The sequence below is a fragment of the Momordica charantia genome, assembly GCF_013281855.1.
Source record: "Momordica charantia cultivar OHB3-1 chromosome 11 unlocalized genomic scaffold, Mcharantia_2.0 BLBB01000011.1, whole genome shotgun sequence".
NCBI lineage: Eukaryota > Viridiplantae > Streptophyta > Magnoliopsida > Cucurbitales > Cucurbitaceae > Momordica > Momordica charantia.
Window position 1 is genome coordinate 2,238,596 of NW_028275159.1, and position 16,363 is coordinate 2,254,958.

Sequence of the window (16,363 nt, forward strand, 5' to 3'; positions counted from 1 at the left end):
GCGGAGGTAATTCTATTCTATGAATTAATAAGGTAATTCTATTCCATGAATTAATAAGTTTTTGTTCCATCTAACCTAAAATGTTCATAAACTTTTTAGAAACTAAATTGAATAGGCTTTTGAACTTTGTTTAGTAATGTCTTCGAACAGTCAGCAATTATATTTATGATGCCTAAATCTTCTAAAACCGATTGAATTAATTTGTCGTGTAAGGAGATTAGTTAATGATCGGTTTGAGACAAATAATTAAAAATTAATTTAAATACTATTTTGATTATTGTACTTTTTATTTTGGTCCAAATAATTTTGAAATATTTATTTTGATGTATATATAAAAAATTTTGAAAGGTAATCATAAATTTATATTAAAGAGAAATTTGGTAAAATTTTACCAACAGAGACTATTGATCTGTTTTTAGAATAAAAATGAACGTTTTTTTAATCAAAATAGTATGTTTATTTTACTAAGAAGAAGAACCAAAATAACATTTAAATCTGGATCTAGTTAAAAAAAATGGACCAAAATTATAATTTAACGTTTCAAACGATAATGTAATTACTATTCTTAAATATGGTTTTTCATATCTAAAAGCAGCTCTGGAAGACCAAGGTGCCGCTCGTCTCGTCGGAAACCAAAGCGAATTCCCAACCCAAGTCCCCGCCGCGGCCACTCGGCACCCGCCAATAACAGAGTCCAAGAAAGGTATAAATACGGAAGCCAACCGATTCGTCTTCCTCCTCCTCTCGACCCGCCGCGCTCTTCTTGCTATCAGTATCTGATAATCAACGAACCAACGAAGAAGTCATCTGAAAACAGAATGTCGAATCGGTACAACCAAGACGCAAACAAGGGTTTAAGGAAAGACCAGAGGAAGTACATACCCAAGAATCAAAATCATGCCTCAAAACAACTCCCCAACCCTAAACCTACGCTTTCCACTTCTCTCAGACAATCGCTACCGAAGCCATCCGATTCTGCTGCTGTAACCACTGCTACTGCGCCATCAATGAGTAGGATTCAGATGGGTGCCAATGGAGATTGGGTGTCTAGCGGAGCTAGTGGTGGAAGTTTTGTGAATTACTTGCCACAGGACGAGGCTGTTGCCACTGGTCTTCGTGCCGAAGATGGAGCGTTGGATCCGGTGGAATCTCAAAGAGTCGTCGACCTTTTGAACAGAGAGTTGTCTCGGCTGCTCAAGTTGAGTGCTAAAGAGTTTTGGACAGAAGGTATGTAGATAACGTTTCTGAACGCGTGCTTCTGATTCAGTAACAATTAACGGAATTTGTGGGCATCTTTGTCTCAATATCACTTTTTCTTACGATGATGAATCTAGCTAGAAGATTATTCTCCCAATTATCACGCAGTCGGTATTATGATTTTTATATTGATTGGTATCATGTGTTCCTGTGAGTAATTTTATGGATAGAGACACGAATTACTTGCGTTGAGTATATTTTGATGGTAATATGGATATAATGCTGAAGGCTTGTCTCCTTATATCCTTCCATAAAAGTTCTCCATACGTGGTGCTTGTCTCTTGTTGCCTGTAGGAAGTCTTAATCTTGTTATATGATTTTGATGTATTGATGATAGGTAAAGGTAGAAGGTAATCATCCTATAGTCGGCTGATTGATTCTTCTGTTCCTTTTGTCTTATTCCTTGCAGTGGCTAAGGATACTTCCTTGCATGAATTTCTCGATAGCTTCCTAAAGTTCAGGAGTAGATGGTATGATTTCCCTCATCGTGGAGCAAATGGATTAGTTGCAGGGGTCATCGTTGGAGAACTTGAATTAAGCCGCCGTGTTTTCATGGTATTATATCGCATGTAAGTTCCACTACTAAGTTATATTTACATTGAACATTAATGCATCACTGAATGACTATCGACAGATTTTTTTTTTCCCCTTCTAAAACCTTTTTCCTCAGGTCTTCCAATAGGGATCCTGGAGCACGAGCTGCTGACAGCCTCAGTTTAAAAGATCATGGAGGTGATTTCACTTTGTCTATTTTAACGTTGCCTTGTTCAGATTTATAGTCTAGCATGGCTTCCGAACAATATTTATAATTGTTTATCATATCACTATGCAATTGGGGCTATATTAAATCCTGTCTTAAGATTTGTTTCAACAAATTGAATCTGACAAAAGTGCGAAGAGTCGAACCAGTTATATGAAAAATTAGGAAAGCTAAATGGAGTATAGAAGAAATAAATGAAGAGAACAAAGGGTTCCATGAGGCAACAAAAGCATAGTGCTTCAGAGCAGATACTTATTTATACCTTGCTTATGATATTAGTGCACATATGGATAGGATGATTGAACATCTTTTTCCTGTTGGTTGTACAGTAGCCATGAAAATCATGTGTTTAACGTTCAATTAAGATTCTACACTGTTTTAAAAATCATGGATAGCCACTAGGTGGACCTTTAGGGATGCGTCAGGTGCACCTTGTGCTTCATGTATCCACTCTAAATGATGAGTGAGGTTCCTGCATTTAACACGCTACTATCTTCTCAGTTTCTCATAAATGAATGTCTTTCTTTAAGATTTTTTTGTCAATGTGGTCCATGGTTTTTTTTCTAGATACTCCAAATACTTCTTCTATTTCCCTTTTTCTACCAGTGCTCTTCCTTAAGCTTTTTCTCTTCTTGTTTAGTTGTTTTTACTCCTTTTATTTGTTGATGAGGAAATATGTATTTTCTCCTTTTTCTTTTCTTTTATTTGTTTCAATAGCAACTTCGAAGATAATAAAATTTGTCGCTTGATAGATTAATTTGCTTCTTAAGTATTTTCTAGGCGTGCTTTTTGTACTTTGTGCATTGTGCATCTCACCTTATTCAAGCTGTGATGTCACCTGGTGCCCAGGCTCCAAGGTCATTTGAGCCTCGAGTAAAATACCATTCTTTTTCAGACTTTGAAATTGCTGATGCCTTTATGCTATGAACAGCGGCTCAAAATTTTTGTTTATTTGATAATTAGAAATGAGCTCAATGAAATTTGATGCACCTGTTACAGTCCTGATTCTGCATGTTATGATATGCAGCTTACTGTTGTTGCACGTTTGTACAAATATTTATTAACAGGTTGTTGGAAGAATCATGTGAGCTTTTTGAAATATTTTTAGTTTGGTCAAGAGTATTTTACTTTGAATAGCTTCAAATGTTCTTAGGACGATCTGGAGTTTATATCAATTTTGTTGTAGTGGTACACTGTTGTTCACTAATTTTGCATGTAGTTCTTCTGCAGGGAAAGAAGTTGCTTGACCTTCCAAAGTTACTTGATATATGTGCTATATATAGTCACGAGAATGAAGATTTAACTAGAATACTGGTAATCATCTGGCTTAGTAGCTCCTATTGGTTATCATCGTAATGATCACATGATGTCTCCAACGTTTTGTACTCTGTTGCTTCAGATCTTCTAATTTTTGGATAATAAAGGTCAACTAGTTCAGCATGTTCATGTTTTAATTCACATTTATACATGCACAAGTTTGGAGCTTTTAGATGTTATGATGTAGTATTTTTCTCTTGCAGTTATCATAATGATTTTGGAGGTTTATTAGATTATTTTAGAAACTATCACTTGAGGAGAGAGAGAATTACCAATTTTCCAGAAGACATAGATGAGTAATTGTTTGTGAACTAACACTGGAAAGTAGAAACTGAGAACAGGCTGCAGCCTGCAACAGATATAGAACTTTTCTGTCTGTGGAAGATTGATTATAAAAATGTTTTCTCTTCTTCTTATCTACTTTATTGATGCTTTAGCTGCTGATTATTAAGGTCAGGGAATAAAAAGAAGAAGATAATAGAATATGTCAGCTGATTTTAGTGGAGCATCATATGTTACTTTTCTATTGTAAGTTGAAATATGAGAAACTGCCTCAACGCATTTTCCTGGTCGAGTATGCTTTAAAATCCCAGCATAGTGTTCTTGAAAATTTGAAAGGAAAAGGATACGGGGAGCTTTTAGCTGATTTTAGTGAAATGCTATATGTTACCCTTCTATTTTAAGTCCAAATTTGAAACTGCCTTTGCACATTATTCAGGTTGAGAATGCTATGAATTTGCAGCCTAGTATTCATGAAAATTTATCATCAGTTGCATCTCACTTCCTCGGCATTGTCTCTATGATGCATCAAAGGTGCAGCTCATCTCTTGAGGTATTTTTTAAATTAATATGTTGCGTTGATATTTGATGTCCCAGGCTATACTCTGGTATTCCCTGTAACAGCTAAAAGTTAATTGGCCTTTTGTACCTCTTTCTTTTTTGTAAGAAATAGAAGACAATTTTGGTGATAAGAAAGATACTAAAATCGATGGGAAGACAGGGGATCTCCTCCTCTCAAGCAGAGGACTGAGGAGTTTACAAAAAATTCTCTTGTTAGCTAGAACTATAGAAGAAGAGTGATTACATAAGAGCCAAAATTACCATCTATGCTTAAGAAGAGCCTTTTGTTCCTCGAAAGCCAAATATTCCATAGGATAGCTCTCATGTGACTTGACCAAAATATGTTTCCCTTGAAAAGGTGAAACGATGGCCGTGGAGTTGTTGAAGAAGTTGGCTGACTTTCCAAGTAGAAACGCACTATAAATGATAGGTCTTCACTCTTGAGGAAGCACTTCAAGTTGAGAAGCAACAGAACATGTGGAGGAAGTATGATTTACAGATTCATTAACCTGCTTGCAAAGAATACACTAATTTTGGCTTGAGCAAGTTGAAGGGGTTCGGGGTTCCTTCTCTAAATTTTATTAGAGGTATTCAAATCCCTCATGAGCCTACCGGAAGAAATTAATTTTCTTTGGATAGTTTCCTTTCCATAAAGCCTCATATTTGTAAAGAGGAAGGTTGGAGATCTTAGCACTGGATGATAACTTTTAGTAAGGAGTTGACAGTGAAGAGGACTTCAAAGTATGAAGATTCTAGAGTCTTCGATCTCTATCTCAGGAAATGGAGACCAGTTGAAGCAGAGAAGATAAAGATAGCCACTCTTGTAGTTTTGTATCTCTGAAGTTGCACCCAAAGCCAAGATTCTGGCTGCTATCTGAAGCAAACTGGGGGTTCTTTATGCTGGATTTTGAAGTAAAGGCAAAAATGTACAATCTGAGGAAGAGGACATTTAATGGAGTGTTACCCAACTAGTTGTACTCCCAATTTTATCATGGCTTCATAACCAATCTCAGGGTCAAGGAAGGGCCTTACTTTGTCATTGAATATGCTATTGTTTCTCTCTAGCCAAAGAGACCGAAAGAAAGCTCTTATAAATTGAAGCCAAAATATCTCTTCTCCTTTCTTTAATGGGTGACCCACCACAGTTGGGAAGCTTTATTTATTTATTTTTCCTTGTATCCTCTTCAAGGCTTGGAATTGACACCAGAAAAGATAGACTTGGAGAACTTCTCAACCTTGGGTGCAAACTTTTGGCCTTAAGGACAACATTAGAAAAATACCGTAAAGCATTTTCAAGGTCAAATCACTTATTGAGTGAATTTTTGCTATTTCTCATTTGCGACGAACCCTCGGTATCATATCGTTGCACTGCCAAAACATTACACAAAAAGGCACATGTTTCACTTTTTTATTTGCTCCACAACTCTGGATGATATACACACCAATGTGTATGTCCATGCCGGGGAACAGTGCTGTTGAACCTCTCATTATGGACTTCCATTGCTTTAGACAATTTTACTGCTTTTTTTTCCTCTTTTTCTTTCCCCTTTATTTCTGAAGAATAGTTTATCAAATAATTGTCTTATTGATTTTATGAAGTACCATGTGCAAATTGTGTTGTACAGACCTAAAATTTGAACTTTATTCATCACGGGGTCATTTTCTTTTATGCAGACTCTCTTTTCCTCCAATAGCCATGGGGAAAGTGGGTACAGTAGGCTTCAAGCTGACTTCTTGGAGGTAGGTGGACTTAAACAAGGGGGGAAATGCTGGATATTAGATTAACGCTCTCTCTTCCACGTTTGTGAATTTATTGTGTCAAGAAGGGCTAGATATTATACGTAGCTTACCAGTGTGTCCTTTCATTTGATGAAGAGTTTTCGTTTAAAATACCAATAATAAATGATTGCATTTCTCATGTCATTTTCATCTAATCAACTATGTAGCTGCCTTCATGATTTCCAATGTGGGTTTCTTCAAGGAATTAGTTGAAACTCAATTTATCAGGTCATAGTTAATTATTCAATTAAGCTAAAAAATGGAATAATTTCTGAACCTTCATTTTATTGTCCTTTCAACATTCTTTGATGCAAGGGCAAATAAACCTCTATACGTCACTTTCTGTTGTGGCAATTACTAACTTAATTTTCTGGATAGGTGATTGATTTTATCAATGATGCAATTGTGACTCTGGACTCCTATGTCACTGCATACAGATCGGCAGCTATATTCTTCTCCTCTGCAGTTGAAGTAAGGTATTTTTATATTTGATCAAAGTCTCTGGTTCTGAATTTTCACCTTGGGAAGCTTGTAGTAGTCTTTGAACATGTACTCTCACTCTCTACACAATTAATTTTAATTTTGTTTTGCAGTTGTGGGAATGAGGATTTGCTCGGAACTCTTGCTAGGTTGCATGATTTATTACTTCCATCTTTACAGCAGGGATTCCAAATTGTCTTCGTTCCTAGAGGAGATGATATGATTTCTAATGTAGCAACAAGTTTGAAAATGCTAGCAATAAGAATTGTGAGATTTGGTTGGAAACTGCTGGAAGCTTGCTATCTAGGGGACGATGTGTTTAGAAATGACCTCCCTGTTCCAGTCTCCATGAAGATGTTTCCAGCAAATGTAGAAGATCCTGTCATAAGAGCAGATATTTTGATTCAAACTTTGAGAGAAATCAACGGAATCTCGCAACAGGTTCCAGATAAACAACTTGGTCAAACATTCCTCCAGCGTATGGAAAAGAACCACTTCATAATGAACAGAATCAACAGTTTACGAAACAATGGTAAGTTTTCTTGACGGAAGTCGTATTTCCACTACATATAGGGTAAATTATAGTTGGTAATACATTCCTTGGTGCTGCAACATACAAATAAATAAGAGAGTAACATTATTTGAATTTTTTTGCTACTAATTGCTCATGCTTGAAATAGTCGATCATTAGACCATAAAACATCTTATGCATGGTTTGTGTCGGATTTAGTTCCTGTCGTCCTGTGAGATAAAGATTTGAGTTTGCCATCATGGCACTTGTATGATCTCAATGAATGAATATCTTGAAAATAGAATAAATTTCAATTTTCTCCTCTCGCCTACACAAGGGATGGAGCCTACAAAATGAAAAAACAAAGTAGATAGGCAGATTTCTGGAATGCATTTTGAGTATGGACTAATCTCCTTTTCCTCACTAGAAATAGCATTTTGACATGAATCGTTTTGCCTACTCTTCCTATTCTTACAGGATGGGTACTTGTCGATGATGAACAACTTGATTATCTATCGACGATACTGATGTATACCACCACATCTAATACCAAGGAACCCCCCGTGATGAACCACGTATCAGAAGTAGATGAAGATGCTGCAATGTTGGAGTCTAAAATCTGTCAAATAAAGGATCTCTTCCCTGAGTATGGCAGTGGGTTTCTAGCTGCATGTCTGGTAGCTTATAATCAGAACCCTGAAGAAGTGATCCAACGAATACTTGAGGGGACACTTCATGCTGATCTTCAGTCTTTGGACACTTCCTTAGAAACAATGCCAGTGCCCAATTCTGGTGCGAGTGTTGATAATAGGAATGACAAAGGAAAAGGAAAACTAATCGAGTCTTCAGCAGTTCCCTATACCAACCAAGTCCCTCGGGGTAAAGATTTACCAATGGAAGGCCCTTCAGTTTCATCAGCTTCTGGTGGTAGGTTTGTTCGAAAATCTAAAGATGAGTCACCATACTCAGAGACCCTCGACAGGAGAAATGAAGCAGATACAGTGAGGACTGCAGCTTTAATTTCTCAATACGAGTATGAAGATGAGTATGACGACTCTTTCGATGATCTTGGTATCAGTATAGCAGAGACAGCTACAGAAGATAATGAAGACTTGGTGGGTCAAAAGCTGAGTTCAGATTTGGGTAACTCTTCGAACTCGATGCGTGGAAGTTCGGCTCAAAGTGCTTCCAACTCTAAGTGGGGATCTAGGAGTAAACCACAATTCTATGTCAAGGATGGTAAGAATTATAGTTACAAGGTTGCAGGTTCGATTGCAGTTTCCAATTCTGATGAGGCATCCTTAGTTAATCAAGCTCAGAAAGAACTGATTTATGGACTTGGACGTGGAGGCAACTTGCCGCTTGGGGCAGTAAGAAAACTGACAGAGTCGGAGCAGGATAGCGAACCTGTTGTTTCTGCAGTAGATCCAAGAGATGGTGTACGGAAGTCCTGGGGAAGAGGAAGGAGGGAAGGTGGAACAGATGCAGCCATCACTGAAGGACAAGGTAAACAATCAAATGTGGCTGAGGTTTCAGACAGAGGGAGAGGCGGGAACAGGGGCCGTGGACGGAGGGGGGGAGGAGGGGGTAACCATCACAGGAAGGACAGAGCCATGAATAAACATTTTGCTGGATTATCTGGCTTCTGAGTTAATAAATCGGATCAGCAGTGTTTATATTCCCTTGGAAACCCCCATCCCCTGCAGTTCCAAATACAGAAAGTTAAGGTGTGTCTTTTTTCAGTCTAAGACACAGTCGAATGTTGCATACGACCGATAAGCTCCCTATTAGTTGAATTGAACCTCCGCAGCACAGCTTTCCTCTATGAGAGGATGTAGCTGACTAGCAAATTTTTATAGTAATTATGAAAGTTCTGTTTTATCTTAGGTTTTTGTTTGTCTCGGTGCATTGTCGGAAAATATGGGTGAAAGTCCAAGATATGAGAGAAGGTTGTGCATTCTAACCTCCACAGCAAGTCGTTGATGATCAAATGTACAGATATGTACAGTAGGGTCATCCTCTCTACCCAAGTTAGAATTTTAATTTTGTAACTGAATGCGAGTATTTTTTGGCTGAATTCTGTCCACTTTGGTGTGTAAATTTTGAATGAAATATGTAATCATTAATCTGAGAAATTTCTAGGAAAATAGGATTATCAACTTGAACACTAAAATAGAAATGTTAACTCAGGAGCATAACATTTGTTTGGAGAAAAATGTTTTAGAGGCAAAATACGAGAAACAAGGTTGGTGGTTGTGGTTAGAATGCACTTCTAGTTCCTAAGTTTGAGAAAATGTTCTGTCCCTCAAACTTCTTTATTGTTAGTTGACCAATAGGGAGATAATATCACAGTTAAATTACTTAATATAGTCGATAAAATATAATATTCTAATAATATTTTTTTTGTGATCAGGCTCTCGAACCATTGCTAGTCGTTGATCTATTTGAAACAAAGAACGCACTTGACTCATTCAAAACAGGAATGTTCTCATTCTAATGAGTCCCGTAAGCCAAAGAGAACAAGTCATATTACGAGAAACTTCCAAACATAAAGGGGATAACGTCATTCCTCATTCCTGATTCCAGATAAATTGGAAGGACGAAGGCTTTCAATGAGGACTTCCAACAACAGCTACTAGCAAAGAGGGAGACGGTGCGGCAAAATTTGCCCGAGGAAAAGAGTGAAGGAGAGAGTCTTGTCACCAAAAAAAACTAATAAATCAACATATTTTACCCAAATTGAATCATTTTGTCCAAATTTTTTTTTAGAAAAATAAATAAATAAATAAATGCAGAAATGTTTGCACTCACGCTACTGCAATGCGAAAACCTTTTAGAACAAAATCTTAACCAAAAAAGACAATAGTTTGCTTTTCATAAGAGTAATAATCTAAAACACGCAATCTAGAGGTAGAATAATATTTTACTATAACAAAACTGTCGACCAAACATATATTTAGCTTAGCTAACTCCACTTCCCAAACATGAATCTTGACTTAGCTAACTTTACTCCCCATTTCAACCAAACATCCCATAAAAGGAAAGTTAACTTACTCGGCCAAATATGAAAGTAAAAAACAGTTATTTATTTATTTATTATTATTTTTTTCAGATTTTTATCCTGCAAGAAGTCAGGATATAAAGAGGCTTCTTCGGAGTCCTTCTCCATCCACTCTAAGCCAACCTCTTGACCATATAACAGACCGAAATTATAGTACCCTACCCTATAACAGAAATAGTAATGTATGACTAAAGAGAGTGCTTGTATAGAAAATGTCTATTAGTCAGTCATAGAGGGCAATAGCCCCTCTTATAGAATGACATGGGCCCAAATTTATGAAATGGCACGTCAGTCTAAAAATAGTAAGTTACGTGCTAAACCGAATTTAAATGTGAATCGCCAGCACTTATGAATCATGGGCTGCACCATAATTCGAAATTGACAGCCCGAATCTGAACTGCGAGTAAATTTGGTTCCTACTATTTTACAATCTCTGAAATACAATTGTCTTAACAGAAGTGTGTTGGAGGCTCGCATCAGGCCTTTAACAGCACCTCTTCAATATCTAATTCAAGTCGCAATAAATAAATTCTACAATTCTCAGTCGCCCACATTTATTGCATAATGCCCAATGTTTCTGCCCTGCAAACACAATGCAAAAGAGGTTAACAAATATAATTCTATCGAAGAAGATAAAGAGTTCGACAATGTTTTAACCCAATTAACATTGGTTTTAGGCCACAGCATATATGCCAAGAGATCAACATTGCATAAGATTTATCAGTTAGATTGGGAATCATATAAAGTTGCCCTCGCCCCCCAACCACTGCCCAAATAAGGCAAGTGAAGAAGCAAACTACCCAGATTTCAAATAAATAATTTTCATATGTTGCAATATTGATCTCTAAATGTGGTACTACTAAACCAAACGCATGAATATAATAAGAAAAATTCATCAGCAATTTTAGCATATTTGTATATTCCTCGGATCAGGGAAACTAAAAAAAAAAAAAAAGCCCTTCATAATCATGTGAAGAAACTACCTCAGCTAACATTCGTTGCTTATTCAGTAGCTGAGTCCTTGCCTTATTAGCAAATGAATTTGGTGACTTGAACATCCTCTGTAATAAGAAAAGGCTAATCAGATGAGAGACAAGTACCATATCTACAATCGCATGTAAAGCCAATTAACGCAGAAATGGGGTTGCCATACGCAAGGAATAGAAATTACATCATTCAATACAACGCATTGAACCCAAAAAATAAATAAATAAAATAATAAAAAATCATAGTGGAAACTGACCTTTTCTGCACTTGATATTCGATGTTCGCCGTCCAAGAGAAATTTTTTCTTTGGAGTGAACCCAAAGACATCATGGAGGAATTCATTCTCCTATTACAGGAAATAATGAGAATATTAGAATATGCTAGAAGTCACAGGAATAATAACCACAGATTAATAATAAATCAAACTTTAAAAAAATACGTTCGTTGGCATACAAAAGGCAAAGAAACTAACCTGCATGTGCTTAACAAATCCTCCTCCAAGATAGTGCTTCAAGAAGTTCAACTGTACAAATTTAAAAATTTAGTGAACCAAACAAAAATAAAAGTTATACCATTGTCAGACAAGTACAACAAAAAGATAAATAAACCTGAATCAGTTTGGACCACGTTGAAGTCTGCAACAAATCTCCTCCAATCTTAATTGAAGTTTCAGGACAATAGCCATCCTAAATTTACAGAACCGATAATCAAATAAGCCTAAAAACAAAAAGGACCCGAAAATCAACAAATTTATAGAAGCAATAAAGATATAATGTACCTCGAGAAACTCCAAAATATCTCGAAATGTATTCCGTTGGAAGTTGAGATCTTTTTTAGCAGAACCCTTACCACCAGCTTCCACCGAGAGGCTTTTCACTTGATTCAAGATTTTTCCCTTCAATCCCTGTATATGTACATACCAATCCCGCAGTTTACTTCCCTCTAGGACGGAGCCGTCAGTCAATCCTTTAGCTTCAGCAGAAAACTTCTCCAAAACGCCCATCTCAAAAACCAATGCAAGTGCTTCACCAGCAGCAATGCGTACAGCACGGTCCTCCTTGTCCAGGAGACTTGATAAATATGAAATTGACCTGTATATGTGCAATATAATGATTTCCTTCAATTATTACATCATTCGATAATCAGAAACAATGAGAACTTATATTAATCACAGAAAATAACAAAGTAAGGGCAGGGGATCAGAACCCTTCAAATTCTCTTTAGAAAGAAACCGTATTGCCCCATCACGGGGGCAAGAACGCGCATCATAATGTCAGATGACAAAATAAATAATAAATTTATATACAACTATGACCGTTTCTTTACTTTTTTTTTTTTTAATATCTGTGAGTATCCGGACCAGCTTATGCGCACCTCGACTAATCTATGTTTCTTTACACATTTATTTACCAATTTTTTATGTACATATCTATTTACCATTTCAACACAATCAACCCCAATGATGTCCTTATTCCAACCACCTACAAATTCATTTTGATGATTCATTATTTCATACCTACACGTGCAAAATTATGTCTTCAACCACCTACAAATGATGTCCTAGACATGCAATTACCATTTTAACACAAAACCTCAATGATGCCCTTATTCCAACCACCTACAAATTCATTGGATGGTTCGTTATTCATACCTAGACATGCAAATTGTCTTTAACCCATTAACAAACACACTCAAATCAACTAATCAAAAAAGCAGAAAGAGGAAGCTGAATAATAACAAGCTCACTCTTGCCAATCTTTGGAATTAAGCTTCAACGCATCCGTAGTTGTAAGGACAAAGGACCATGCAGACACCACGGCTGTTATGACAGCTGCTGATTGCCTGACCGCGACTACCTATCAAATTTGAAGAACAATGAGAAAAATAGAGATCCATTTACTGGATGGTAAAAACTGTAAATATAAAACTTTGCACAGGATAACGAATTCGTAACACTAAACAGAGATTTAAAAAATTAGGGGAAGATAAAATGATATCAAGAGACATAAGGGAATACATTTGGTCCTAGTTTAGGATTGACAACTTGCCACATGAGCTGCAATGATCGTTCAGTTTCCTCCAGGTCATTCCCACCAACAAAAGTGATAATTGCCAAGCATTCGAGCAGCTATATAAAACAGATCACTCCAAGCATCAGTTGAATGAAAATCATATAGTTACTGTAAAGTTATAAGTAAATTTAGATTACAAATATATATCAAATACCGATATCTTTGAGGACTCTGGGCCAGATTTAAGAGCTTGAGAAATGGAGGGAACTGATTCTGACAATATTTCCCGAGCATTGTCGCCATAACCCACAGTTAAAGCCAATAATCCTACAGCTCATATATGATCATAAAATTAATTGGCATATGGACAAATAGTAGTTGAAAAGGCTAATGTTATAAAACGCCTACCAATTGCATGAGAAGCCAATGATATTTCCTTGCTGGAACCCTTTTTGATAGAATTCAGACACTGATGAAGCAGGGTAGCAAACCTGAAAAATGTCACCACAGGCAGAATAAATGCAATTAATCAATATTCACGTTTTTTCTTCTTTTCTTCTTTTTTTGGCTCCAATAGAATCTAAGATATACATTATATGGAGATTTCATCAAAGATTCAAAAGGCACATCCTATTAAAAGGGGGAAATTATTTGTTTTACACTATACTTAGCTAAAGATTTAATTTGATCAAACTGAACCAAATGACGAAATGCTTGAATGATAATGATAATTTTATCACTTAGTCGAGTTGCTGTTTTTTAGAGATTTTCGGCCAGGTGCGCATTTTCTGCTAGATAGGGGCATATTGGACTCTTTTTACTGCTTGGTTTAGTGGCCATGTAAGTTCAAGGTTCAAAATTAAGATTTTCGCCTAAATTTTGGGTACTCAAAATTTTTGACTTCTAGATTGTCGAACTTAGTATGGCATTGCCATTGGACCATGTTATATGTTCATGGTCATGGCAACAAAATAGGCGACCGTGACATGAACCTTATTAAAGGTGTACAACACAGTAATTTTTGTGGCAAGTATGGGGCAGCCTCCTTGTGCCTCAATAACATTGGCCAAGATTGAGCATTCTTGTAGCTAAGTTTGGGGATTTATAAGAAATGATTATGAGTATTTTGTTGGTTGGGTTTTAGACTATCTATTAGTCAGTTTCTCTGGATAATATTTTAACTTGATTTTGAGAATGGTATTACTTCTCTCACTTATTAAGTTTGTTGCTTGATTTTTAAGGTTAAAATTGAGTACATCTATATTGGTGAAAAGGACTTCTTCCCCAAATAAAAATTCTTGACATGAATGAACATGAAATAGCTGTTTATCTTCCATTTTGAACAGTTCTATACTATGCAGTAAGACTACGTTCTGCTGGATCCACATAACTAATCAGATTTAACAATGAAAGTGAATGAAGCAAGTGTGAAATCGTTTACTTTCAAGAATAGGCCCAAGAAAAATAAAAGGCCAATCTCGGAATATGGTAACAGATCAATAGAGCTAAAGACTGCTTGAAATAAGAAAAACTTTCACGGAGAGAGAGGGTAAAGAAGTGCTTACTTCTTTTCCACAAACTGATGTTGCAAATTGTTGCTGAAATTTTCTATAATTGATGACAGCGCTTTCTCTCTTGTGGAACCCCTTCATTTCAGAAATTACACATACTTTAATTCAAAATAAAAGGAATTAACTAACAAGTTATAAACCACAATGGGGCAACTGCTGTGGCTACTGGCAACAAATTGCATTAATTTTCGTTCTAGGAGTAAAACAATTAGTAGAAATAATCATTCAAAAACTAAAAGAATACCTCTTCTCATATAAAGCATCAAGAGCTAGATCAAGTAAAGAATCTTTGTCAAATTGAATATCTTCAGTCCCTACAACAGACATACGATCGGACCGCATAGTCGATGATGAACTCACACTACTGTCGTCGTCGCTATCCACCGCAGGAGAATTTTTACGCTGAGATTTACCTGCCAAATAGGAACAATATCAGTACCAAACCTTTGCAATTTATACCTTGCACGGTTAGAAGTTAAAACTTGGTCGTGGCAATTATATAAAGATCCATGGATAATCATTAAGACAGGATGATATTTCCAAATTATAAGCCGCATAGTAAAACATGAACACTTCAGGGCGAAAAGTCAAACATCAAAAAATGAAAACCGAAGAGGAAAATAAACCAAAGGCGAGATAAATTTCGTTGATAAAACAACGAAAGTAGGCTCAATTATCGATCAAAGTACGGAAAAGAAAGAGACGAAACTCACGTCTTCCCATTTGTAAAGATCACGGCGGCTCGGCTCGTCCCACCAATTGACGTTAATTAGAACTACAAGGGTTCGTAAAAATCGAAGAAGGAAAAAGCTTCGGAAAGAAAAGACGAAGAGAATCTAAAGGAATTGAAACGAGAGTGGTGAAGCAGTTGGATGAATTATAGAAGCATGAAATCGCCATCAAAATTGTTGAAGATAGGAAAAGAGGGGAAAGTTTCAGAGAGAAACGAATTAGGGATTTTATAGAATGAAGAAATAGAAAAAAGAACCTATCAGGTCGAAGACCTTTAAAACGCTGAACGGTGCCAAGGGTTCGTCTTCGTGGTAAGGAAAGGGAATTATTCAATTCGTATGGCAAAGAATATTCCGCGAAGCTGTGGTGCGCTGAAGACGATGACGTGGACGGCCTACTCACCGTCGGATGCGGCCAGTATTGGATTAGGAGGAGCCGGAAGTCGGCACGCGGTGCGTGGCAAATGAAATAAGAGGAAAGAGAACACGTGCGTTTCGAATAGGACGCGTGACCGATACGCTGTTCAAATTGGAGAGATTTTGGGATACGATTGTTCCGGAAAGCGGGAATTTGCCGCTATATTGCAGGATTTCGAGCCCACCTCAGCACATGCCCAACACAACCGGTTTCAATATCTCTGCAGAATAGATTATGGGCCTCACATCTTCCGGCCCAGTTTCATTGGGCCAATACTTAAGCCCGAAACGTTGGGCCTTGCTTTGGTCCAACCTCACACATATGGTAGATTTTCTTCTGCATAATTATAGTAAATCTTATAGGCAACAGGCTTTCAATATATTACCTTTTTTATTCTGAGTGAATTTTAAATATGTTGTCCAACCTAAACATTGTTTTTTTTATACAACAAGTGGGAGTGGGAAATTCGAACTCACACCCTCATGATCGAAGATACATGGGCTGAAGCCCATGTTGGCGTCAAGCTGAACATTGTTGAGGCACCTAAAAAAATTGTGTAAATTTTTAATTATTTATTATTATAAAAATATATTCTTCTCCCCCATTTTCACCCACAGCTTGAGCTCCATGCTTTTTCTC

The 16,363-nt window shown here is 36.8% G+C and overlaps 2 protein-coding genes across 4 annotated transcripts; one reads left to right on the plus strand and one right to left on the minus strand.

Moving 5' to 3' along the window:
- Positions 1-567: 567 nt before the first annotated feature.
- On the plus strand, positions 568-9,079 carry LOC111011005 (Ubiquitin system component Cue protein). 3 transcript variants are annotated; one of them, XM_022284613.2, is made up of 9 exons: positions 568-1,227; positions 1,667-1,826; positions 1,928-1,989; positions 3,237-3,331; positions 4,053-4,166; positions 5,849-5,914; positions 6,332-6,429; positions 6,547-6,965; positions 7,422-9,079. In XM_022284613.2, exons 1-9 carry the CDS (start codon positions 819-821, stop codon positions 8,591-8,593), a joined length of 2,595 nt encoding a protein of 864 aa, XP_022140305.1. In that variant the 5' UTR covers positions 568-818; the 3' UTR covers positions 8,594-9,079. The 3 variants fall into 3 exon arrangements, with proteins under 3 accessions (XP_022140305.1, XP_087976026.1, XP_022140312.1); XM_088119900.1 differs by having other exon boundaries at positions 4,077-4,166; XM_022284620.2 differs by lacking the exon at positions 568-1,227 and having other exon boundaries at positions 1,749-1,826; positions 3,248-3,331.
- Positions 9,080-10,188: 1,109 nt separating this feature from the next.
- SAT32 (interferon-related developmental regulator family protein / IFRD protein family) lies at positions 10,189-15,615 on the minus strand. The gene is made up of 13 exons (XM_088119902.1): positions 15,289-15,615; positions 14,820-14,988; positions 14,570-14,650; positions 13,413-13,495; positions 13,219-13,331; positions 13,010-13,120; positions 12,739-12,848; positions 11,771-12,083; positions 11,601-11,678; positions 11,465-11,515; positions 11,249-11,338; positions 10,989-11,066; positions 10,189-10,587 (listed from the first exon to the last, which is right to left on the minus strand). The coding sequence occupies exons 1-13, from the start codon at positions 15,296-15,298 to the stop codon at positions 10,546-10,548; spliced, it is 1,329 nt and encodes a 442-aa protein (XP_087976028.1). The 5' UTR covers positions 15,299-15,615; the 3' UTR covers positions 10,189-10,545.
- Between the last annotated feature and the right edge of the window lie 748 nt (positions 15,616-16,363).